The sequence below is a fragment of the Nanorana parkeri genome, unplaced genomic scaffold (genome assembly GCF_000935625.1).
Source record: "Nanorana parkeri isolate BGI_ZX_2015 unplaced genomic scaffold, ASM93562v1 scaffold139, whole genome shotgun sequence".
In the NCBI taxonomy this organism is placed as follows: Eukaryota; Metazoa; Chordata; class Amphibia; order Anura; family Dicroglossidae; genus Nanorana; species Nanorana parkeri.
Window position 1 is genome coordinate 1,571,375 of NW_017306407.1, and position 15,766 is coordinate 1,587,140.

The 15,766-nt window shown below is 41.4% G+C and overlaps 1 protein-coding gene across 3 annotated transcripts in view; it reads left to right on the forward strand.

Moving 5' to 3' along the window:
* Positions 1-15,766, forward strand: part of CDK15 (cyclin dependent kinase 15) — a 124,484-nt gene that overhangs the window by 103,622 nt on the left and 5,096 nt on the right. For all 3 annotated transcript variants that reach the window (XM_018554016.1, XM_018554015.1, XM_018554018.1), the window contains one exon: positions 1,503-1,642. In XM_018554016.1, the coding sequence (XP_018409518.1) occupies positions 1,503-1,642 (140 nt within the window). The remainder of the gene's footprint in view (positions 1-1,502; positions 1,643-15,766) is intronic.

The following is a 15,766-nucleotide window of genomic DNA, read 5'->3' on the forward strand; positions in this document are numbered from 1 at the left end:
CATATTTTCTATATGTTAGGTGATAAACAAGCTAATCACCTTCAGAAGTTTACAACCAATGTGGCTGGACAGGCTCATTCACCCCGCAGGCTAAAGATATTAGGCAAAACATGTATGGCTAGCTTAACATGGGTACCTGACTCAAAATGAACACTTGTTTATTGGTGCTAGTACCATTTCATTTTTTTCTAATTATTGTGATTTTGCACCTTTTTGTAGCTTAGTGTTAAGAAGTAAACTTGACAACCAGAAACCAAAGTCTAGCCGCTGTAGAGAATACATTTCATTAGGACTAATTATACCATGATACCATGGAGAATATCTGTCATGTATTTCCATACTGGAACTGGAAATTAAATACAACATTTCTGCTTTGCTGCTTCAGGTTTTAACCTTTTTGGTACTTTGGAAGGGTTGGGGGGTTACTAACATGCCAAAAGAATAACGGAATTTTGCAATTACAAGTATAATTGTTAATCCACAGCAAACGTGGATGAATACATAATTAAATAACTTGTGAAAAAACATTATTATATAATTAATATCCAATTCACCAGTGGCTAGAATATCTATTTCCAACCGAGGACTAGAGTACAGCCCTAGAGTAGTAAATTACATTTTTATTAAACACATTGTAAATTTATAGCACTATTTTTGCTGTAGTTTTTATACATGAGGCCTATTGTCATTGATGTGCTAAACCTTGATCATTTCAGTTGGATCTCAAAGTGAAAACATAGGGGCTGATTTACAAAAGTTAGAGGCTGCTCACTTAGTAAAGCACCTGTTCACTGTGCAAAGTAAATATTAGGAAATAATGTGAACCTGTGTTCACTTAGAATACCCAATCATATACTGAACAAGTATTTTGCTGTCTTATTGACAAAACAGAAAGTGAGAAGTCTCTCCAATTTGAGGAAAATGTCCTGTGTGCTGTACGTTATACAATTTCTGTACATATATGTATATTACAGCATACTCTTATTTTTATTAATCCCCGATCTCTCTAATGTTCGAATGGGAACACTTTAAGTGTATATAATTGCAGGCTAAGACTGCATCATTATATAAATCTTGATATTCAGGTTTCAATATATAAATATTTACTTGCCTTTTTAATTGCATCCTGGGGTGTGAAAACTTACATGAATTATTTTCTATATCATGACAAATTATATTAGAAGAAACATGTTTTTTATCTTCTATATGAACTAATGAAGACGTATAAAAAATGAATTATGCACGGACCATTAAACACTCAGATAAACACTAAGCTGAAAGTTGAACTGACAGTTGCTATTGGTTTTAGACTTTGCAAGTGCAGTTTAATCCAAATGATTTATGTGTCAGAAAATTATCAGTGGAAGGAGCATGTGATTGGTTGGTCATGGTCAGATGGTACTGTGGGGTAGCATTTGCAAATTTTGGGGTAAACGTTGTATGGTAATGCATGATGAAGAACATCTTTTTTTTTTTTAGATGAATTTCTCTGTGTTTTTCAGATTGAGTAGAATTATGGGAGCTGAAGATCTTGCAGTCAAGATGTTGAAAGGTTGCCCTCGAGTAAGGATCTCTGCTGAGGATGCCCTTCTTCATAAATTCTTCAGTACTTTGCCTTGTCAGCTTTACCAGCTATCTGACGGTATGTTCAGATTATATTATGATGGTGTGTCCTTATACATACAGTAAATTATGCTACTTCTTCATCTGTATTGATTTTAACTCGCAAGGTACTTGACTGTAGAGATGTAGATAACATATTTTTTAAAAAGTTTTATATCCGCAGGTAAGCCTATAAATATTTAGGTTTCAGCTTGCAATTAAAAAAGTAAATGCAGAAAGTTCCAGTGCCCTCATTTCATGAGTTATATATTAAGGAACGTAACTGTATATTTTGCCATCACACAACTCTTTGTTATAGGGCTTTATCCCTTACATACTCTATCAAAAAAAGGGACTTTAAATACATTTTATATAGTATTTGGCCAAGCCCATAAGCCCAGCCACAACTGGGCATGAATGTAGGATGATACTACTAAGTAATAATTGGGCTGATTTACTAAAGGAGATGACAATGTTCACTAAAATAATTGCCTGAATTCATATCCGGGCTCCTGATGCAGGACATACAGCCGGAGATGGGACTCTGTGCTCACTGGGTCTCACGGAACGTATTACGACTACTCATGCCACAAGCACGCTGTTGGGGATTTTACTGTTCTATGCTAGGAAATTGATAGCGTTACACTGGAAAAAGCCGTCTCCGCCTACCTTGATTAATTGGAGGGGATTAGTAGAATCTGTTATCCCAATGTATAAAGCTACGTATATCCCTTGCCCTCAAAAGTTCCATAAAGTCTGGGGACCCTGGTTGGATGCATTTTCTGCGGTACTAGCTAGTGACAGTGTTTATATGAAAAATCTAATAAAAACAATTTAAAAAAAATATAATTGTCTGAATGTTCACCTTAGTTATCCAATCATGTGGAAAGCATCTGCACATGATTGGGTATTTAAAGTGAATAGGAATTTCCTTTTGCAATTACAATAATTTATATAGCGCCAACATATTGTGCAGTGCTGTACAATCGTTTAGGCAAAACAAGTAAGAAACATTGACAAGCATCATTGACATACAGAAACAGTAGGTGAGAAGGACCCTGCCCAAACGAGCTTAAAATCTAAGAGGATAGGTATAGGGTGAGAAATCAAGGGGAGAGCTGATATGCATCTCTAAAGAAGGGATTTTCTTAAGTCTTGTAGGGATGGTGAGAGCCTGATGTTACATAGTTACATAGTATTTGAGGTTGAATAAAGACATTAGTCCATCAAGTCCAACCTATTAGGATCTCATTCTAGGAGTACCTGTACCCCTGTATATTACGGTCCCTTAGTGCCGTGGGAGAGAATTCCTTAAGGTGGGGGCAGCCCTGGTCAGGTCCTGTAGAGGAGAGTTTGGTGTGTGTGTGTGTGGGTGAGTGAGTGAGCAGGATAGTCTCAGGTCATTAGTGGAATAAAGGGGCCGATTTGGAGTGTAATTAGGGAGGAAATTTATAAAATCATTTGGGTGAACATTCTCAAGTCCTTTAGTAAATCAGTCTCAATGTGTACTGCATACTAACATCATGGCATGGCATGAGGAGCCTTCACACAGTTTGTAATAATTGTGAGGTTTTTGATTAAAAATACAATATGTGCATCACTATAGTTTCCTACAGTGAGTGTATTACAAACTTAATGGTGATTACACCATTGGAGGAGGGCTTGTAAGTAAATGAAAATACACTATTGGGGGTTATTCACTTAGCTACTGAAGGAAACCGAGTGAATAACCGAGCCGAATGCTGGGAAGCTATTCACTTCAGCCTTCTAAGGCTGATTTCAGGCGTACATCGGCTGCCTTCGGTCAGCCGAAGTGCAGGAGTTCGACTCAGCCGATCCAACATCTGGATTGGCTGAGCCGAAGCTCTGGCAACTTGTTGCCGTTCGCCCCTATTCTGATAGGGGCCGAATGGCAGTAAGTGAATAGCCGAATGCCTCTGAGCTATTCTGCTCAGTACCTCAGAGGTAGCGAGCAGAATAGAAAATAAGTGAAATGAATAAAAAAAAAGTAGAAAAATGAATAAAAACATTTTTTCAAAAGGAAAAAAATGATGCAACCCGACCGCACGTGTTGAACTCCCTGCCGCATAATGAAGCATCTGACAGATGCCGGCAAAATAAAAAACAATTGAGTGGAGCTAGGGGTGACAACTTGCTCCGCACGACTGTTTCCTATTGGCCGCCACCTACCAGAGTCTTTTAGCAGGTCCCGACCAATGAATAACAACTGGGCGGAGCCGGCCATGACATCACTGCTGGCTCCGCCCAGTTTTTATTGTTTAATGACAGATCAGCATTCCCAGGTCATTTGGGGAAGCTGATCTGTCATTACAACTGGGCGGAGCGAGCTTTGAGATCACTACCTTTCTCCTTTCTCCATGCTTCGGCTGTCACTTCGGCTCAGTCGAGCCAAAGCATATGCGTTTGGCTCGGCTGAGCCACTGGGCTGCTTTCGGCTGCTGGACGGGCTATTGTGAATAACTCGTACAGCAGCCCTTCGGTTTGACTGAACCAAAGGGCTCAGGTGGCTGAAGTGAGCCGAAAGATGAGCCAAAGCTACGGCTGGATCCTTTGGCTCCATAGTGAATAACCCCCTATTGTTAGAGACAGATTGTTGTTTTATACTTCATAATCGTACAGTTAAGGAAAAAATAGAGCAAATACCCTGAAGAACACATGGCAATGACTTAATCACATGTCCAGTAGTCCCTTGATAATCCTTTTGAAGGATTACCCCATAAATTCCTGACATGCCAGCTCTTTATTTGGGTTATCTCTTAAATCCTAAACAGGTCAGTTTACTGTGCATGTAGTCCTATAAATGTGTAGGATTTCAGCCCTTTCACTAGCAGGACCCTTGGTGAATGGAGCATGCCATTTATCCATCTGGAAAAGTTACGCTTCTAATTCCTAAATAAACATGCTGTCTGCAGGATGAACTGAGGAATAGCTTTAAGGCTCTTCTCCATTTCTGAAAGTACTTGAAGGCTTTAGCATGTCCAAATGCACATCTTTGTGATCAAAAACATTCTAAAAACTTCATATGCTTCCTTCTAGTCTCAAATGTCATATTCTGCTAATCTTTGTGACTTCTATGTACTATCATATTTTCAATGATATCCGATGGAGAGGAATGTGGTATCCACCCTTTTAAATCAGATAGTTTTTATTGATTTTACACATTTTACACGTACAGTAGGCAAAACAGGCAGCCAGAGTAATTTCTCCAAGATCACACGCCTTTCGCAGAATACGCTCCTTATCACGGTAGTTGAGGAGCCGGATCAGCAGGGGTCTAGGAGGGTTTCCAGGTGGCAGCGGACGAGATGGAACCCTGTGGGCTCTTTCCACAGCAAATAACGGGGACAGGTAATCTTTCCCAAATACTTCGCCTAGCCAGGATTCAATAAAATCGGTAGCATTGGCCCCTTCAGCTCGCTCTGGTATGCCGACAGCGCGGATATTATTGCGGCGTAGCCGGTTTTCGATGTCATCATTTTTCAGGGTGTTCGCAGATATGTCATGCAGCGCCGTCTTGACATCAGCAATCAGGGGGGAGGCAGAGTCCTCCAGGTCACTAACCCTGCTTTCCAAGGCAGAGGTGCGTTCCCTCACCTTCTGCAAATCATGACGTATAAAAGTGATATCAGCCCTCATCCCATGCACCTCCCCTGTGAGAGAGGTCAATGCGGAGTTGCAGAGCTGTACAGCCGATAGGACATCGGCAATAGTGGGTTCAGCTGGCTTGGCTTTGATTTTGGACGCTTTGGGGGCCTTACTGGTCTTGTGAGCATTACTCACTGTGCCCAAGATGGCGTCCGGCCCATCTGAATCAGAGGCTGAGGATTGCAGCCGATCTGGCAGTAGCTCCCTGCGGGTGGCCCGATCTGCAGAATAGGAGAGCCTCTGCCCCTTAGCAGGGGTGTCAGGATGGCGGGCGAAGCGCTCCAGTCGCGCCGCTGTATCCCTGCCTCTGTCCCCTGTCTGCTTGCTAGGGGTGGGGAGCGTGTGCTGTGTGCCGCCGCCATCTTGGATCGCGGGAGGGAGGCCCTTACCGTCCTTCTTCTTGGACATCTCCCGGTCTCAATGTGGCTGCAGGAAGCCCGAAAACGGAGTGCAGGCGTCAGCGAGACCTAGGCAATCGGCCAGTGCAGGATAGACGGGTACCGGAAAGCCCGACGGGTATCTTTCAGGATAAATTGCGGGAGAGCTCCCCTACAGACGTCTGCTCACATTCGGCTGCTGGCCACGCCCCCCGGTATCCACCCTTAAACTAAACTTGCTGTGTTTAGTTTTAGTATTTCTCTCATGTCCATACATTATAAAAAATTGTTTTCAGATGATGAAAGTTCCTTGTAAAGACATTTGCTAACCACTTGAGCTTAGGCTGTATAAAATTATTCTTGTTGATATTTGTGAGGACACACTTATTGCTGGTTAGAATAAAGCAGTCACGCAAGGCAAAAGAGAAGGGTCACTTACTTCCCCCCCAGCCCTGCAATACATACTTACCTTTCCTCATTCTTGTGCTGCTATGATTGACTGCTGAGAGTGACTGGAAATACCCAGCACTTTCACATATGGGTAAGCATTTTATTTAGCAAAGGGTCACTGTAAAACATACGTTCAGATTTTACAGTACAGTTCAGGGTGTCAGCATCCAGTGCATCATACAAATAGCTCAATGAAACCCCCAACCTCTGTTAAAGTGACACTAAACTCAGGAGTTAAACCTTAAAAATACATTCAAGTACCTTTTATCTATTTACAATACTGAACCTTATTGTGTATCACTCGGCTGTAGATCCCCAAATCATCTCTGAATTCATGCTGACCCTGTCCTTCCTTCTGGAGGGTGGCTACTTTTGTTCCCTATGGTCCCTGTGTGTGTTGTAAAGTAGCCGCCATTCCAAGCTTGTTCCCGTGATAGACTACAATCTCAATACAAACTAGTAAACTACATGTGAGATTGTAGTCCATCATGGGAGTGAGCTTGGAGCGGTGAATACTTTATAACACACGCAGGGACCATGGGGAACAAAAGTAGCCACCCTCCAGAAGGAAGGACAGTGTCGGCACCAATTCAGAGATGATTTGAGAATCTACAGCTGAGTGATGTACAAATAAGCTACATATTTTTTAATAGTTAGTGTACTTTTGCATTTTTAAGATTTAACTGCTCAGTTTAGTGCTGGAGTCCCCCTTTACCTGCCCAGCTAGCTGGGCATTAATAGCATAGCTCTGGTTCTTGAACTTCCAATGGGGCAGGCCTCTACGCAAAGATGAAGAGGGGGATGGGATTTTTTCTGGAATGGGCTTTACTTGCTATAAATCCACCAAGCAAGATCCTGTTGCTGTATTCATTGCTGCATAAGTCCCCCCTTTCTATGATGTATGAGACATGGAGCTGATATAAACGCTGTAGTAGCAGCATGCAGACATTGCAGTTTGGAGGAGGTCTGCTTTACGCTGATAGGGAGTTAAATGCAGTCTAATTTGTTTTTGCAGGATGCACTAGATGTGTTGTGCCCTAGCACTGTGGCCTAGCACTGTGGCCCAGCAATACTTAAAGGTACCCATACTCAAAATCAGGTTTTTGTGTAGTACAAAAGATGTTGCTACCAAGTTTTGACAAATGGAGAGTATGTAAAGAATAAATGAATATAGTAGACATCCATTGGACACCAACCAGGGGTCAGGGTTGGAAGAACAGTTTTCGTCATTTTTTTTTTGGTAATCTTTTTATAGTAAGAGCAGTAATAAATTCTAGCACTGCAGTACAGTTAACAGGAAATATAGGCCCATGAAATAAAGCTTGTATGCTTAGATACCCAGGTGCATAAGTCCCAATACAGACGACATTGCGCCTTCTCACACACAACTTTTATAATACCCAATGAAAACACAACTGAGCTATCCTCTAGGTTAATAAAGCAGCATATTGTTTCCTAATAGCAATGTAAAAAGTTTAACAAATAAAACCCTTAAATAAACATAGGAGAAAAGTTAACAGGCATTCCAGTATTTGACACCCTCCAGGACTATGCCTTAGTGACAATCTCATCTTCTGTGTTCTATCCCTGGGAAACAGCTAACACAGAACAGAACATGGGAAGCTCCCATCATAGAACATGATCGTTTTTTCTTGGTTAAGACCAACTTAGTCAGCAAAATTGACAGGAAGTGGGACATGACCAGGGTGCTTAGAAAATAATTTTTTTAACCACACAATTTAAAGCAAACCTATACTTTGTCTATACTGTAGCTATAATCACCTTCAGGCTGCTCCTCCACTGCTCTGTTCACCAAGCGCAAAGAGAAATACATGGAACTTACAGCTATAGGGGAGCATGAGGGTGCTTACCAGTTGGCTGCTCATGCACCAGCACTGCCACATAGGAAGAGAGTCATAACCGAGTGACCTGTGACCAGGATAGACTTGGAGCTTGCAGAGTTTCTTCTCCATGCTCCAGCGGCAGGGTGGATGGATAGTGAAGGTAAGGTAAGTATAAACTTCTGTGTGTGATTTTAAAATAAACCTGTTTTTTTTTTTCTTGCATAGGTAAAGCACAAGTTCACTTCAAAGTATATCTATAACCAAACCTTGTTTAGGATAATTTTGGATGAAGTAAGGAAAGGTTAGAAGTAGAACTCCTGTCATGTTTTTTTTGTGTGTGTGCTGTTTGTGTATTATTGGGCAGATTTGCTTTCATTTTCTGTGCAAAAAATACAACAGGAAGTGGAAGTCTCTTCAAAGTGGAGTGGAGGGAAATCTTCTTTTAGACAGTTGTCACTGAAACAGGCATCCTTATTAGATTTTCCCTCACCTCCTGTTCCAGTGGTAACAGTACAATTTAGCATTTTCCATCTTTTTCTGTCCCGGTGACAATGGTCACCAGAACAAACGGAGAAGGTGAACTTGACAAACTGTTCATACAAATGGTTTGGCTAGAAAAACACTGTAAATGATCTTTTTTTTTTTCCCATATAATTTTTATTAAATTATAAACATACAAGGGAACTTTATACTGAGTTCTCAACGATTAGTATCTTTCCATTAAAATCCATTATTAGCACTTGACAAGTTTACATAGTTATGCAAGCAAAAAGGCAGTTCCAGATGGCAGCAATTATCCAAGCATTACAATGTACTGAATTGTTACATACAATATAGAATATAGGCATGTGCATCGTAATAATCTTTGTAGCTTCCACTCTTATCAACCTACTAATGTTTAGGCCAAGTAAGCCGTATAGTCGCAACAAGCGTATTGAAGATTCTAGATGTAAACTTCGAGGGGGAGGCCCATTCTATGAGTATCGGGCTCTCAAACCGTAAATGATCTTTTAAATAAAATGTCGCTACTTCTGCTCAGCGTACTCCTGACAGTGTTATAGTTTGTCCCAAATCGTGTCAGTGTTGCTTTAGTGGACAGCTTGGTCTGCCTGTTAATGTGAAGAAAATATAAATAACAACATTTAAAATAAAAAGATTATTTACTGAATATTATAATTACATGTATAAACTATATACAATCCAGTCAAAATATTAAAGGAGAACTATGAGATGAGTGATTTCCACTCACCTCATAGTTCTAGCCGACCTGTGACAGTCTCATTGTCACAGGTCGGCTCAGTAGATCGGGAAGTGAGCGAACACATACCGGCTGTAGCTCGCGGTATACTGAGCTTAGGGTAACGGGAGGATGCTAGTTTGTGTCCTCCCGTTACCCTAAGGAGAACTATGGGGGCAGTGTTTTTCCCCATAGTTCTCCTTAGGGTAACGGGAGGATGCTAGTTTGTGTCCTCCCGTTACCCTAAGGAGAACTATGGGGAAAAACACTGACCCCATAGTTCTCCTTTAAAATCTAATACAAAACTATTTGTGATGGTGGTTCTTTAATTCTCATAATAAATATCTGCTAGTAACCTGTTCTTCACCTTATTCCCCATTAAGAACACTTATTTAGGCCATGGTAGGGTTCATTGGCTGTACAAGTCATATTCTCTCCAGGATACAAGCAGCTGGTCTCCACTGATTAAGGCTGTTTAGTAGCCATTTTAGCTACAGGTAGCCTTTACTGTAGGTAAAAACACACTTTTTTGTTAAATCAACAAAAATCTAATAGTATCAAGGACTGACAAAGTATTATAGTTTTCTGGGTACAGGCATGAAAACTGTAACCATTGACTTCTTTTAGGATATTTGATCCCACTTAAAAATAAAAGAACATACTAATTTGCCTCCTGTAAATATTGAATAGAAGCAGACATTGTGGAAATAATGAGAGTGAGGGCCAGCTATATCTGCCTTCTTTACTCCGCAGACAGCTGTAGAACATAAATCTACATTGACATTTTTATAAAAATAAAACGATAGAATCTTATATGAACCTGTCTATCTGTGGCGGAAAGAGGGGGGCACACAGCAGGAGGGAGTTTGACTTTCTTTTCTACATATAGTTTTTTTTTCCATGCAGAGTTTAAATTATGCCTGATAAAAGGACTTTCGTAGACATGTGAGTTCTTTCAAACCCTCCTGGCTTCCTCCCAATTAAATGAGGTTTGTCAAAGCCATGGGGCTCTGCCACTGTATGAGAGGCGGACAAGTGAATCCCGCGGTGACACATCCAGTCCCCAAGGGAACAGATGAAAGTGCCTGCAACAGCATACAGAGACAGAAAGAGAGAGAGAGAGAGAGACAGAATGGATATAAATACAGAGGCAAGAAGGGAGAGAGGTGGGGAAAAAATAGATGGGAACTGATAAGACAAGATAATACAGAATCAACTTAATTTGGAGATAAATAAAAAAGTGCAGCTTGAAAATGTCCATCTGTGCAGGACACGTAAAAAGAAATAATGCAAATTGGTGAAGTATTTGCATTTTTTAAAATTGTGTTTTATTTTCCCACACTGGGCACTATATACCCCGCTATGTAAGGGGTATTTTTACCCTTATTTGTTATGCTCCATATGGCTGAAAAAAACATTCTATTTATTAATAAATGGTTATTAACGTAAAGCAGTGATGTGGCTCATAAAATAAGCAGGGAAGTGTTCCAGGTTTTTACTGGGCTGTTTTATTGCAAATTGCCTGTTTTTTTGAGTTTACAGCTGTAAAAAGGGAAAAATGTAAGGAGTTCCTGAAACATGCATAGCCTTTCCTAGGATGAACGGAGTGCACTTTTAGTCCAGTTACACTTTTTGGGGTGTGTACGCTGAACTTCCCATTCTCTCTAGATCTTATACTCACCTGTGCCTGGTCAACCACGATCTTGCTTGTGTGACCTCCTTGGCACTGCTCAGCCTCTTCTCAAAATCTTCCCGGCACCGGAGGCCCATGTTTGTGTTCCACAAGCTCCAATCAGTTATATTGAGAATTTAAACTTCGTACCTCACCAGACTACTTTCCATAGGAGTGAATGAAGATTACAGTATGCATGTGCACCCCAATAGTTGTACGTTACACTTTGAAGGTCATTTCTCTGCTAAGCACAAGCCAGGCTGAGAGAGGAAGGGGCATTAGTCTGGGCCATTTAGGGCTCAATAATGTGCACAGAACTGTCAGTCACAATGCACATGTGTTTATAGGAGGTTACAGAGATGGCCTTATTGGTGTCCTGCAGCTTCTTCACTGTCCATTCACAGGCCGGGGTGTGTCTGGTCCTGCCTGTGTTGTGGTGTAGCCTTTAGGAAGGTCAAGGACCGTACAGTTGTTTGGTAGATAGGTCTGAATCAACAGACTGGCTAAACAGAGATTTTAGCAGATAAAACAATTTACATGTATTCATTTCACTTGTATGTTTAACTGGAGTTCAGCTTGTAGGGGTATAAAAGCTCTTTAATGAGGAACTCCAGTCAGAATAAAAATGAACCCTTGCAGTGGGGCTACCCCCACACTGCAAGGGTTAACTGCATATTTTGGTCTAAGGTCTAACATAAAAATAATGTACTCCCCTGATCCTCAGTCCAGCAGCCTCTTCTTCCCTGGGCTCCAGCAGTCTAGGGACCTGTGAATCATTATGTATAGTACAGTCTATTAGACGCGAGGACACCAAGGGGCATTCCACCACTGGAGTGTAAGGGGGAGAGAGGTGTGGGGCCCCTGCTGCAGGATCGAGGCTTGAGTGAGTAGATCTGCTTTATTGGTAACCCCATCTTACATTCAACAGTGTTGTTTTAAAGATATGAAAGTTTAGGTGAGCTGGGCCCTCATGATTGATGGGTGCCAGCGTAGAAAGGAAGGTTTCCCTATCTCAATGCAGCAGACAGAGGCATATGATTTCCCTATAAATTATCCGTACGCCACCCCCCTCGGGTGGCGGGGTGCAGCAACTGCTCCCTTAGAAAGAGGGGATAGGTTCAGACTATAATTAAGGAGAGAGAACATGCCTTTATTATATGGGTAAATGTGGTCTCTCCTGGAGTATTGACCGTTTATAACTGCATTGAAGTGTATGTGCCTTTGGATGTACCTGTGAGACAACAGCTGGCTCCAATGTAAATGCTATTCTGAGTACAAGAGCACAAGTAACACAATTCATTTTTCAATGCTCCAACCTGGACTGTTGTTTTTTTGGTAGGAGGTAGTTTCTCTTAATCATGGATCTGTGTCAGGGGATAAGGAGATTTGATTGTGGGACTTGTGTCCTGGTTAGGCCAGACTGGGTCTCACTTGCTGTTTCGTTCTGTTCCGTCAGTAGTGGGAACATTGGGAAGCCCCATGATGCAAAAGGATTACAGTGGTGCCACTGTTTTCACTCATGATAGGGGATACCATGCTGTGGGGGGTTAAGGGCTACGTGAGGTTACCCCTTTGTGTCTTGTTATGTTACAAGCTTTTTCTTTATAGCATAACTCCAGTGAAATATGAGGGGGGGGCGCCTAAAGTTAATAAACAAAACCAGGATAAAGGGAAATACAGTGCAAACATAGTCTGGCTGGATAATTCTTGCTTTGATGAATGTGCTCCTTACACATTGTTCTCACAGGATGCTTTTAGATTTAGCTGGGTACAACTGTTTCTTTACTCCCAACAGCACAAGGCACTTGTATCATTACAGAGATTGCATAGCTCTATGGAGAACACAGTTGTCACTATTAATTGACTCTTTGCTCAGCATTCTATGGAAGCTGCATTTGTGGTGCATTCAGCAAAGTGTCAGTTACTGCTGTTACCTTTCATTTCATAGATATTTCATACTTATTCAGCTAGGCACTGCAATGTGCAGTGACCCACAGCAACTAGACATGCATGAACTGACCCTCAGAATTTAAGATTCAACCGAGATTGGGCTCATTTGAAGACTCATTAATATTTACAGATCCACAGTTGATCCAGAGTATTTATTGCATTAGCTTTTTATTTTTTGTATTGCTTTTTAATTAAAAAAAAATGCCATTAAATATATTAGTCTTAAACATGATGCATATGGTCTGGCATTTCCATACTTGGAGGACTGCAAGAGCAGGGAACCCTTCATAGTGATAATACCAATTTTTTAGCGCCTGGTATTTGTTTTCAGAGGGGATCCTCTAAAAATCCCAGCACAGAGATGATGGGCACTGGTTTCTTCCATACCACCTCTGCCTTAGGAGATGCTCATGTGCAACTTACACCAAGTTGCAGCCCTCCCCAGTAAACTGATAAAAGGATCCTTTGTGTCCTTTGCCCATTCAGCAAGGGCATGGAAGTATAAAAAAAAAAAGTACATTTAAAATAAACTTTAGTAAAGCTTTAACAATAGTCCTCCCATATAAAACAATCCATACTTTAATCTACAAGGCTCTTCATGCTTTGCAGTTCCTTTTACAGCTCCTACTCTTCTTAAAAAATAACAATCAAGGAATTTGTTTCAGACTGATTTTCGATTAAAAGGGTTATAGTGACCCTGGTGCACTGGACAGGTTTAATGGACCATAAAATGCAAAACCATTAAGGCCAAAACGAAGAACACATTCTCATAGGATTTGGGAACCTCTGCTTTCCCAGGATCTTGTGAGAAGGCTGAGTGATGTCACACCAGAAGTCAGGGTGTAAGGTGAATATTATTTTTACTTTTTAACTGCTATAACTTAGCAGTTAAAGGAAATAAGCAGACCCTGTAATTGTATGCACAGTTAGGATTTTTGCTGTTGTAGTCTTAACTGTATACAAAAATTAAGTGTATGTCCAGTTTTGCAGTGAAATAATAAAAAATAAAAAAACCACACTATATATATGGTATGTGTTCCTTTTTGCACAGCATACCGAAAAATAATTTAGTACAAATATTTCTTACCTTTTAGTTGTAGAGCAGGTCGTTGGGCAGACTGCAAGCTTTCTGTAAAATTTCAAAGTGACAGGAAACTCTGGTTGTCTCCATAGAAAGACTAGGGGCACTCTGAGCTTCCTCTCAATAACATACAATGCATCTAGCTCTTTAACCTTTTATTAGGACATACAGTGTTCAAATCTAGTTTACAACTTATAACGAGATCTGACAGCACAGTATTGACAGGGTTAAGTATGGTAACCTCCCAGCCCCCTTACATTCCAGAAAATTCAGTTTAGAGAAAACTAGTAATATAAGAAACAAGTAATAATATGTAAAGAGCACTTTTTAAAGTTACGCTATGTGAATGAGAACATGTAACATATATAAATTAGGCGTTATCCCAATTTGTAGGTTTTTAGATATACAATTGCTGCAGAGTGCTGCTTATTGAAAAAGTTATTTGATTAGACATTTGAGCCTGGTGGGAAATGTGGCTGCTAGTAGACAATTACCAATAGTAATCATATAAAAGGAAAGATTTCTTGGCAGAAAACATTCATCTGATTAGAGCACTAAAATCATTTTTCTAATATCTGTTCATTGGAGCGTAGTTTTTTTGTATATGACCTGTAGGTATGTAGTCCTATAATTATTCAGAAATAATTTATATCCCTACTGCAGTTTACAGGAAGCATCAAATGTAAATAAGCCAATAGTCTTGACAAGACACCCAGACACCTTCTGCATGCTTAGAGAAGAATTTTGGGGACATTTTTTATTAACCCTTGCAGTGGGGTTACTCCTGAACTGCAAGGGTTAAGTGCTCCTTTTGGTTTAGGGTGGAAAATAAAGTTATACTCACCTGATCCTTGTAGCCGTCTGAATGTTAGATCGCAGGCCTGAAGCCTTTCTCCTCCTCCGCTGCAGCAGTCTAAGGTCCTGTGAGTCATCATTTTCTATATACAGTGTATAGGACGTAGACCAGGGGCGCCCACTATTTTTCGTCTGGAGGTCTACTTTTTAAATGACGAGCTCATTGAGATCTACCAACGAAAAAACACCTGCATTCAGGGGCGGGAGGGGGCGTGGCGGTGCATTGAAGTCAATGGCACCGCAGCCAGGCTCCGCAGGCAGGCCCCTCGCCCACAGTGCGATCGCCTGCATTAGTGCCTGTGTTCCAGTCCAATGCGATCCGCAAAAATGCTGCGAGCACTATTTTTGCAGATCGCACTGGACCGGAATGCAGGCACTAATGTGCCTGCGTTCCGAGTGCGGGCGATCGCAATGTGGGCGATGCCATTGACTTCAATACAGCTCCACACCCCCTCCCGCACCTGAACGCAACGTAGAGGAACATACAATTGCTGCAGTAGAGGAGGAGATAGGCTAGAGGGAGCGTTGTCCCAGCTGGTCGGCTTTGAGGATCTGGTGAGTATATTTTTTCCTCCCTAGACCAAAATGAGTACAAAATAAAAAATTTCCCCAGACTTCTGCTTTAAAGTGAATCTTCCCATTCACGACAAGGTAACAGGTTAACTTAGCAGCCTAAGCTACTCATTCTTACCATTGCCATGCTAACCTGCTCCCCAGTTTGCTCTAGGAACAATTTATAGGGGGGGGCACATAAGATAACAGTCAGATCTGGGGGGGCACTAATCATTTTCATTGCATGTCGCAACCGCTGGGCGCCGAGAGCTGATTTAATTGCGGATGGCATCTGTGCCCTGCGGTTGCGACAGAAGCTGCATACAGCGTGTGCTGGTTACTACTTAAACCGGCGCGCCGTGTGCAGCTTCTGAGAAGATACACTATTAGCGTAGCGGGGAAGGCGGCTGCGCATTTTGCATCGCTTCCGCTACCCTAATAGCGTATCTTCTCAGAAGCTGCACACAGCGCGCCGGTTTA